Source organism: Oncorhynchus tshawytscha, linkage group LG07 (assembly GCF_018296145.1).
Source record: "Oncorhynchus tshawytscha isolate Ot180627B linkage group LG07, Otsh_v2.0, whole genome shotgun sequence".
NCBI lineage: Eukaryota > Metazoa > Chordata > Actinopteri > Salmoniformes > Salmonidae > Oncorhynchus > Oncorhynchus tshawytscha.
This window is the reverse complement of record NC_056435.1, coordinates 13,405,614-13,416,476: the sequence shown is the minus strand read 5'-3', so window position 1 is coordinate 13,416,476 and position 10,863 is coordinate 13,405,614. Positions and strand designations below refer to the sequence as shown.

Genomic DNA, 10,863 nt, shown 5'->3' with positions numbered 1-10,863 from the left:
ACGAGTGTGTGAAAGCTGTTGCTGAAACTTTACTTGACGGTAAACAAAAAAGGCGAGCTGTGTGAGAAGATCAAGCAAATCCCAATGTCACTTCCAACAACGGCAAGAAAGAAGTGAAATACTAAAACAGGATGTATTAACACAGCGTGATGAAGCTATTCGGAGTGCACCATGCATAGCACTAGCTCTTGATGAATCTACTGAGGTGAGTGATAAGGCCCGGCTTCTGGTGTATGTTAGATTTTACCACACAGAGAAAGAAGGAATTCTTTGAAGACCTGCTAGGTGTAACACCACTCGAGACGCATACAAGAGGAAAAAGACATATACATGGCCATAAAGGAGATGCTGAGAAATTGGGGGATAGATCTAAAAACAAGTGGTCTCTATCACCTCAGACGGGGCCCCTGCCATGGCAGGAAAAGAGAGAGGAGCTGTGGCACGGCTGAACGAGGACAACCCTGATCTCACAGCCTACCACCGCGTCATTCATCAGTCCGTCCCGTGCGCCCATCTGTCAGAAGGGTATGCTGAAGTGATGAATACAATGATGAAACTCATCCACTTCCTCAGGGCATCCTCATCTCATCAACATCGCCTGCTGAATTCCTGAAAGACGTGCAGCTGTAGGCAAATGGCCTACTGCTGCACAACAACGTAAGATGGCTCAGTAAAGGCAGGGTGTTGGAACGCTTTTGGTCCATTTGAAAGGAAATGACAGCTTTCCTAGTACAGCTCAGGAGTCAGAAGGCAACACAGTTTTCACTTTTTTTGCAAGACGAGAGCAAAATGGATATTGTTGCTTTTTTGGTAAACATCACATCACACCTTAACGAGCTCAACGTGAACCTACAGGGCGAGAACAATTCCGTTTGTGATTTGATGACATCTGTCCACTCCTTCCAGAGGAAACTGGAAGTGTTCAAGGAAGATCTTCAAGGAGACTGTGCGCACTTCCCAAAAGTGCAGGAACAGATTCAGGGTGAGAGAGATGTTCCTCGTCATGCTGACTTCATAGATAAGCTGATTGGAAACGTTGGAAATCGCATTGACAGCTTCAGCCTTGGACAGCAGCTCCTTCTTCTAATTGAGAATCCATTCCTCGTCACAGACGTCAGGGGACTTTTCAAAGGAGGTGACACAGACCTTCAAGTGGGCACGTGCTGGATCTCTACAGATGGAACCGATTGATCTGCAAGCAAATGTTGCACTAAGGGAGCACTTTCAACTAACTGATCATGACGCTTTCTGGCTGCAGGCTGTGTCTGAGACTGTTTTCCCTGGTCTAACCAAAGACACAACAAGAAAACCGCTGTGTTTTTTGAAAAGGCATTTCCATTCTTCGTTTCGCCTGAAGGAGCGTCAGCCTGCTCCCTTATCCAGCACACCGACACCAGCTTCCTAAAGCACAGTGCAATTACACTAATGACTGCAGAGCATGCGCCCTCTCCAGCACGATGCCCCCCCCAAGCCTTGAGCTGCTGTTGTTTCATTGCACCTTTAATTAACGACAAATAAGTACAACCTGGGATATTTGCATGCAATTTTTTTTTTGCAGGCAAGACATTTGCAGGAAATGTTTGGTTATTCAAATTAAATGGGGCAGTGCATTGTAATACATGCTTTTTCGGTGTTTTATATATATACTGTATATATATTTCCACACTATGATGTTGGACTAATTCTGTGAAACTGTAACAATGATGATAATACCTTTTTTAGTGTAAGAGCTGTTTAAAAGGCTGCCTGAAATGTCTGCTTGTTTTTGCATGGATGCAGTTTTGGCTTGCCTGGCAACATCAAGTTAATAGATCGATAACAAATTAGAGTTGAACCTTTCTGCCAATAACAGCTAGTTTTCAGGTTACATATCCCTCCCATTAGGCTCCTCCCAATTAGGTCACTCAGACCTATCCCAGACAGTCCTAGCAAAATTCTTGCTTAAATTGCTTTTTACTACGAAGCTATTTTTGTTTATTTTTTATCATTTCAATTGAAAACCTTTTTTTTTTTTACCCAGAAATGGTTTGAGATTATTGAGATAGAAATGGTTGCATTGGATCTTTAATGATATATATCCCCATTGATTCTTGAAGAAAATAACTGCAGTCGGGATGAAACACAAATGCCAGATTGTGGCTTTCCCAATCCTGTAGCCTTATGGTGGCTAAGCTAACATACAGTACTTAGATAGATGTTCCTTTGGCGTACTGAGGGAGAGCTAGGGAAAATAATAACAAAATGGATGTGGAGTCCCAAGAGATGCTATGATGACGGGCTTCCCACACTGTGCTGCTGCTGCTGGGCTGTGTGCTTATAAACCTATATTTATAAGCTTATAAACTTACAAAAACTTAACACAACAAAAGGCCACATAGTTTTTGACAACAAAAATAAATAGGGCAAATCAGTGAATTCAACATGAACCATAACAGTAACTTGAACTAAATAATGTTCCTTCCTGAAACTTTAAAGCTCTATGGCAAACCAGGGAATGAGGCCTAAGAAATGGGTCTACATGGTCAAAAACAGGCTATTCGTGATACTTTTCAAATTGAGTCTCAGTACTTCTAAAACATAGCTACAAGTACTGGTTTGTATTCAATTTCATAGCCTATGTTTATGTTCTCTAAATCATGCTGACCAATACCCATTTTTGTGTCTTTTTAGAAAAAATGTATCCAGATAGACTTACAGTGTTGAGTGCATACATTTTCATTCTGGTCCCCCATGGGAATCGAACCCACAACCCTGGTGTTGCAAGCTCCATGCTTTACCAACTGAGCCATGCAGGACCCTGTGTGTACCATACATTTTGTTACGGTGTGCCTAATGAACACCACCACCACGGTGAGCCAGGACGTGGCTTAAACGTCAGAACTTCAGTCACACATCCCTCCTTAGAAGTGTAGTTTGAGACCACACCCCATTGCACAAATGACTACACTTAACAGCCTGTGTTGTTCCTCTCTTGCTATTAAACACAGCATCAGTGCAGCGTGAAATCCATCTGAAAGTGCTTTGAAAACACAGCTTCTAGGTCGATCGACTCATTATCCTTCACATTCATGCGAGGAAAACGTTAAGATCAAGTTGGAGCACACCCAGGTTGGATTTCCGAAACAACAATATACACGATACAGTAATTTATTTGGTTATTTTGTGGGGTGCTGCAGCAAGAGTTGAAGGTACACACACACACACACACACACACACACACACAGAGCCCAAATTACCTCACTCTTGGATCCCCCTAGTTCTGAGGATTCCGCTGCTAGGAGTCAAACGTGGCTTTAGGTTATGTGCCTTCTCACTAATGGAGACCTGATGTTTCTTTGGCTTCCAAATCACACACAATCCCGAGTTGTGGTGAGTGAGGATATAGTGCACTTCTGCTCGCTGGCTCAGCAATAATGGGTTTTGCGAGGCAGTAAAAGTACTGTAAAGCCACTTTCTGGAGTTAGCTAATGGGAGTAGAGTGAAGTTTCCCCTAGATGCTGATCTTGGTTCAGTTTAGCATTTTCCCCACTAATGGTTAAGGTTAGGTCTGTGGGAGGGGAAGCTGATCCTAGATCTGTATCCAAGGGACATTTTACCATGGAGGAGTACTATGCATCTTAGTAATGACAGGCTGGAAAATAGAAGCTAAACCAAGCAAAACCAACCCGAGCTATACTGGGATGGCCAGTAAAGTATGGTTCGCTTTGGGTCGGCCCTATAGTGTGAAACAGGCATCTGATTTGCATTTGCCACTTCATCGTCTCACTTGTTCCAACTAACAGAGTGAAACTTTGAGTAGGGGACTTTAGTTTTTCTTGACCATGTGATCTGAACAGGACAAGTTATTGCCAATACCTAGGACCTAGAGTTTTTCCTGGGCTTTACTCTAAACCATCGTGTCTAACATCTCTGGTTACAAAGATACAGTACTTCCTAAATGAGTTGCCAGGGAGGAGGGAAACTGCTACTCTGGACCAGTATGGTATTCTGGACCAGCATTGGTATGGAGATGACCTACAGAGCCTTCAGAAAGTATTCACACCCTTTGACTTTTTCCACGCTTTGTTGTGTTACAGGCTGAATTTTAAATTTAGATTTTGTGTCACTGTTCTACACAGATAATATCCAAAAATTTCAAAGTGAAATTTAGTTTTTAGAATTTTTTACATATTAATAAAAAATGAAAAGCTAAAATGTCTTGAGTCAATAAGTATTTAACCCCTTTGTTATGACAAGACCAAATAAGGTCAGACGTAAAGATAATCTGTTTTCCAGATGCCTCGCAAAGAAGGACACCGATTGGTAGATGGGTTTAAAAAAAGGAATAAATACAGACACTGAATGTCCCTTTGAGCATGGTGAAGTTATTAATTAGGCTTTGGATGGTGTATTAAAACACCCAGTCACTACAAAGATACAGGGAAGGAAACTGCACAGGGATTTTACGATGAGGCCAATGATGATTTTAAAATGGTTACAGAGCTTAATGGCTGTGATAGTAGAAAACTGAGGATGGAACAACATCCTTGTAGTTACTCCATAATACTAACCTAAATGACAAGAGTGAAAAGAAGGAAGCCTGTTCAGAATAAACATTTTCAAAAACATGCATCCTGTTTGCAACCAGGTACTAAAGTAAAGAATGTGGCAAAGACATTTACATTTTGTCCTAAATAAAAGCATTAAATTTGGAGCGAATCCAAACACATCACTGAGTAACACTCTTCATATTTTCGAGCATGGTGATGGCTGCATCGTGGTATGGGTATGCTTGTCATAGGCAAAATCCTAGAGGAAAACCTGGTTCAGTCTGCTTTCCAAAAGACACTGGGAGTTGAATTCACCTTCCAGCAGGACAATAACCTAAAACATAAAGCCAAATTCTAACATGTAATGACTCAGGGGGGTGAATACTTATCTAATCAAGATATATTTGTGTTTTTGTTTTTCATTAATACATTTTTTTTAAATAAAAACAAATCTTCCAATTTGACATTGCATCGTACTTTGTGTAGATAATTGACAGAAAAATTACAATTTAATCCATTTGAATCACACTTTGTAACACAACAAAATGTGGAAAAAGTCAAATGGTGTGAATACTTTCTGAAGGAACTGTATGTGGGACAATCTGAATGATGGCCTATGCTCTGACCTGTTCAGGTTTCGTATGGGTTCTCCATCTAGCTAGAAATCCAACATCAAACCATAGGACTTCTGGGCAATAGAGTACAGGTGAAGCACAGCTGGACTTTCATGACTAACACATGGCCTGGATGAATCAGATAATATCTCCTCAAAGAACAGGAAGATTATTTGGTTTCATGTCCAAGATAAAACTAAGCAGATGTGAGCCCAGCCCTGCTCAAATATTATCGATCCAAAGGAATCAAATCACACACACGTGCACACACACATACTAATTTGCAAATTGTAGTGGAATAAACTAGAGTAATTACTAGACCATTAGAATTTTCTAGAATATAGCCTATATTCATTGATTTCAATAGGGCCATGTTCCAAATTAACTTTCAATCTAGTGACGCAGTCAGTGAATTAATATCAAACTCAGAAATCACCTTTTAACTCTGATGATCTGATCTCTCATTGGCTTGATGTCTTGGAAACTCTGTTGGTTGACCAGACTGTAGACTAGTATGAAGCCCTGGCCGTTCTTGATGTAAAGGTCTCTCATAGAAGCAAACTGCTCTGTCCCAGCAGTGTCCAGAATCTCCAGCACCGACGGGGAGGAATCCACCTCGATCTCCTTTCGATAAAAATCTTCAATTGTCGGGTCATACTTCTCTATGAAGGTCCCGGTCACAAATTGCACGGTGAGAGCAGACTTGCCGACACCTCCGCTGCCGAGGACCACGACTTTATACTCACGCATTGCCCCACTGATGATGAGGATTAGAATAATTTGTCAAAATGCCACTGCCTCCAGCCGATACCAAAGCAATTAAATAGGCTAAACTAAAGCAATAACATTTTATAGAATGTCCATTTCGTAACACAAAATAGCCTACGGCAGTTGATGGGACATTATAATAACTAATAAATTAATTACAGAAAATACCACATTAAATAATCTAAGAAAAAAAAAACGTATCGTTTTGTTGGAAAAAACTTAACGTAATGCATGTGAGTTCGACTGTATAGGCTGATTTGCTCATCTTTTCAGGCCATGGTTTAAAAACTTGCCTCTGTTCTGCGTGCCTTCTTCAGGAATCCTTTGGAGACTCCAGGATGATTTACGCAAAGGAAATACTTAGTTTTGAAATACCTTGCAGAAAAAGTTACATTGGCATATGTAGGACATTCCGACTTTCTATCACTCTATGTCCACCACTCACGCCTGTCTGACATTATTCAGTCGCCATTCCCGCGGGTGGAGACAAAATATTTCGTCTCTGCTCGGTTTCCGTAGGCCTATATGCAATATCTCCCATCTCAATGACGAGAATACATGAAACAATATAATATGTCTACTCTCTCTTATGGAAAGAGTAGGCTGTCAAACGAATGGAGCTCTTCATTTGTTATGTTGCACTTTAAGCCTCGCCCACATGTTATACGTCAGGTTGTACCAGATACTTAAAAATATATATATATGTAGCCCCCCCAGTAGTCTGTACAATAGTGACATCTTCAGACAGAACAGAATCAAGTATCCCTATCTCAAATCAAAATCAAATTTTATTTGTCACAAACACGTGTTTAGCAGATGTTTTTGCAGGTGAAACGAAATGATTGTGTTTCTATTTCCAACAGTGCAGTAATATCTAACAAGTAATATCTAAGAATTTTACAACAATACACACAAATCTAAGTAAAGAAATGGAGTTAAGAATATATAAATATATGGATGAGCAATGTCAGAGCAGCATAGACTAAGATACAGTAGAATGCAATAGAATACAGTATATATGTATGGGATGAGTAATGCAAAATATGTACACATTATTAAAGTGACTAGTGTTCCATTCATTAAAGTGGCCAGTCATTTCAAGTCCATGTAACTAGGCAGCAGTCTCGAATGTGCTAGTGATGGCTATTTTAACAGTCTGATGGCCTTGAGATAGAAGCTAATTTTCAGTCTCTCGGTCCAAAGCTTTGATGAACCTGTACTGACCTCGCTTTCTGGATGATAGCGGGGTGAAGAGGCAGGAGCTCGGGGGGGTTGTTGTCTTTTGATGATCTTTTTGGCCTTCCTGTGACATCGGGTGCTGCTGGTGTCCTGGAGGGCAGGTAGTTTTCCCCCGGTGATGAGTTGGCCAGACCGCACCACCCTCTGGAGAGCCCTGCGGTTGCGGGCGGTGCAGTTTCCGTACCAGGCGGTGTTTCAGCCCGACAGGTTGCTCTCAATTGTGCATCTGTAAAGGTTTGTGAGAGTGTAAGGTGCCATGCCAAATTTCTTCAGCCTCCTGAGGTTGAAGAGGTGCTATTGCGCCTTCTTCAACACACTGTCTGTGTGGGTGGACCATTTCAGTTTGTCAGTGATGTGTACGTCGAGGAACTTGAAGCTTTCCACCTTCTCCACTATGGTCCCGTCGATGTGGATAGGGGGGTGCTCCCTCTGCTGTTTCCTGAAGTCCCACAATCATCTCCTCCCAGAGCCCTCACCTACTCCCTGTAGGCTGTCTCGTCATTGTTGGTAATCAAGCCTACTACTGTTGTGTCGTCTGCAAACTTGATGATTGAGTTGGAGGTGTGCGTGGCCATGCAGTCATGGGTGAACAGGGAATACAGGAGGGGGCTGAGCACGCACGCTTGTGGGGCCCCAGTGTTGAGGATCAGCGTAGTGAAGGTGAAGGAGATTGAATATGTCCGTAAACACACCAGCCAGCTGGTCTGCACATACATGAGGACGCAGCTAGGGATGACGTCTGGGCCGGCAGCCTTGTGAGGGTTAACAAGCTTAAACGTCTTACTCACGTCAGCTATGGAGAAGGAGAGCCCACAGTCCTTGGTAGTGGGCCGCATTGGTGGCACTGTGTTATCCTCAAAGTGGGCAAAGAAGGTGTTTAGCTTGTCCGGAAGCAAGATGTCAGTGTCCTCAACGTGGCTGGTTTTCCTTTTGTAGTTCGTGATTGTCTGTAGACCCTGCCACATACGTCTTGTGTCTGAGCAGTTGAATTGGAACTCCACTTTGTCTCTATACTGACGTGTTGCCTGTTTGATTTCCTTATGGATGGAAAAACTACACTGCCAGATTCCCAGTCACCTTGCCATGGTTGAATGCAGTGGTTCGCACTTTCAGTTTGGTGCGAATGCTGCCATCTATCCCGGTTTCTGATTAGGGTAGGTTTTAATAGTCACAGTGGGTACAACATCTCCTATCACTTCCTGATAAACCCAGTCACCGTCTCATTATTTTCATCAATGTTATTGTCAGAGGTTACCCGGAACATATCCCAGTCCGTGTGATCAAAACAATCTTGAAGTGTGGATTCCGATTGTTCAGACCAGCGTTGAACAATCCTTAGCACGGGTACTTCCTGTTTCAGTTTCTGCCTATAGGAGGGGAGGACCAAAATGGAGTTGTGATCAGATTTGCCGAAGGAAGGGAGGGGGAGGGCCTTGTAGGCATCCCGGAAGTTGGAGTAGGAGTGGTCAAGTGTTTTAGCAGCGCGAGTACTGCAGTCAATATGTTGATAAAACTTCGGTAGCGTTTTCCTCAGATTAGCTTTGTTAAAATCCCCAGCTACAATAAATGCAGCCTCAGGATATGTGGTTTCCAGTTTGCATAAAGTCCAGTGAAGTTCTTTGAGGGACGTTGTGGTAACGGCTTGAGAGGGAATATACACGGCTGTGACTATAACCTAAGAAAGTTATCTTGGGAGGTAATATGGTCGGGATTTGATTGTGAGGTATTTTAGGTTGGGATGAACAAAATACTTGAGTTCCTGTATGTTATCACAATCACACCGTGAGTAGTTAATCATGAAATATACACCTCCGCCCTTCTTCTTCCCAGAGAGATATTTATTCCTGTCTGCGCGATGAACTGAGAACCCCACTGGCTATATGGATTCAGACAGAATGTCCCGAGAGAGCCATGTTTCCGTGAAACAGAGTATAGTACATTACAATCCCTGATGTCTCTCTGGAAGGAAATCCGCACCCTCAGCTCGTCAACTTTATAATCCAGAGATTGAACATTAGCGAGTAATATACTTGTGTCGTGTCGTGACCATCATTAATGTGTTTGACTGTTATTTTATCAAATCAATTAACTACGTTTAATTATTACGATGATTACATTAATCATGTACCAATTAACACAGTAGTAATCTTGGGGCACCACGGGAAAAGTTTATTTAACAAGTTACTATCTCCTGACTAAACTCTAAAGATAAATATATCTCTTACATCAGTCACAGTCAATTCATTAATTCTAATTTACCTCATCAGTCTCATTCTGAATGTCACAAATTCTTGAATATCTGCACGAAACCTAGCATAATTGATGAATCAAAGATATACAAATTGGCTTAATAATGTATTTACTAACTAACAAAATAATCACACAGAAATACATAAGCACACACAGGATAGGTTACACATTGATTACTACATAATGCAATGAAAATTCCCTTGTGGACTAACCCGATATGACGGCTTGTTACACAATGAAAAAGGAGGGGCATTTAAGAAAGAGCAGGAGAAGAAGAGACAAAGGACTTCACCTATCGTACATACAGTTGATTAATATGCTCATCATAAATATGGACATTTAGCACCCCAACAACCACTCATTCGGATTTAGAAATACAATGTACATATTTACGATTGTATGACTTTGTCGTCTCGCTCTGTTGAAATCACTCGATGAGTCTGGAGAGTAATTCATCAGAATCAATCATTTCCTCATTTTTTAGCCATTTTAGATATAAAACTTCATTTGTTCATTGAAAATTCTGAAAAACTCACCACAGGTTAATGAGAAGGGTGTGCTTGAAAGTATGCACATAACTCTGCAATGTAGGGTTGTATTGGAGAGAGTCTCAGTCTTAAATCATTTTCCACACACAGTCTGTGCCTGTATTTAGTTTTCATGTTCGTGAGGGCCGAGAATCCACTCTCACATACTTGGTACGTGGTTGCAAAGGGCATCAGCGCGATTTGCCAAGGCAAGAAACTCTGAGCGCAGCCCTATCCAGAAATGGCTTCTGATTAAATTACATTTTCACAGAATCGCTTGTTGCAATTTCGATGAGTGTCACGACTTCCGCCGAAGTTGGCTCTCCTGCCTATTCGGGCGGTGCTCGGCGGTCGTCGTCACCGTCCTACTAGCCACTACCGATCCCTTTTTCGTTTGTCTGTTGGTTTTGTCTTATTAGTTTCACCTGTGTGTATTTTAGTTTAATTAACGTCCTTATATGTAGTGGGTTGTCCCGCCCTTGTTTTGTGCGGGATTGTTTTTGTATTCATGTCATTTGGTGTAGTACTTGTGTTTTATTCTCCGGTCTATTTTGATCCTGTGTTGGATTATTCACCCTGTGTGTTGGGTTGACCGTGTTTTTGTGCGCCGGAGAATAAACTGTTCAATCACTGAAACCTGCTCTCTGCGCCTGATTCCACCCACCTTGATAAAACGTGACAGAATCCCGCACCCTCATGGAATCAGCAGGAGCAGCCGAGTCTCCTCTCCCATCAATGGAAGAGAGGGTCCTCCATCACACCAGCGTGCTTCACTGGATTGGTTCTGCCATGGACCAAATGATGGAGAGGATGGATCGATGGGAGAGGAGTGGCCTTCCCACCTCATCTCTAGCACTCCCTTCTCCAGCACCTCCTGTTCCTGCGACCACATCTGGCTCCGGGGCTCTTCGGCTGACACTCCCACGGGAGTATGAC

At 42.2% G+C, this 10,863-nt stretch overlaps 1 protein-coding gene across 1 annotated transcript in view; it reads right to left on the bottom strand.

Annotated features, from left to right (window-relative positions):
• The window catches only part of LOC112254010 (ras-related protein Rap-2a-like), a 12,055-nt gene extending 5,505 nt beyond the window's left edge, over nucleotides 1-6,550 (bottom strand). Inside the window, exon 1 of the mRNA XM_024426211.2 lies at nucleotides 5,580-6,550. Within this exon, the coding sequence (XP_024281979.1) occupies nucleotides 5,580-5,893 (314 nt within the window). The 5' untranslated portion in view covers nucleotides 5,894-6,550. The remainder of the gene's footprint in view (nucleotides 1-5,579) is intronic.
• Between the last annotated feature and the right edge of the window lie 4,313 nt (nucleotides 6,551-10,863).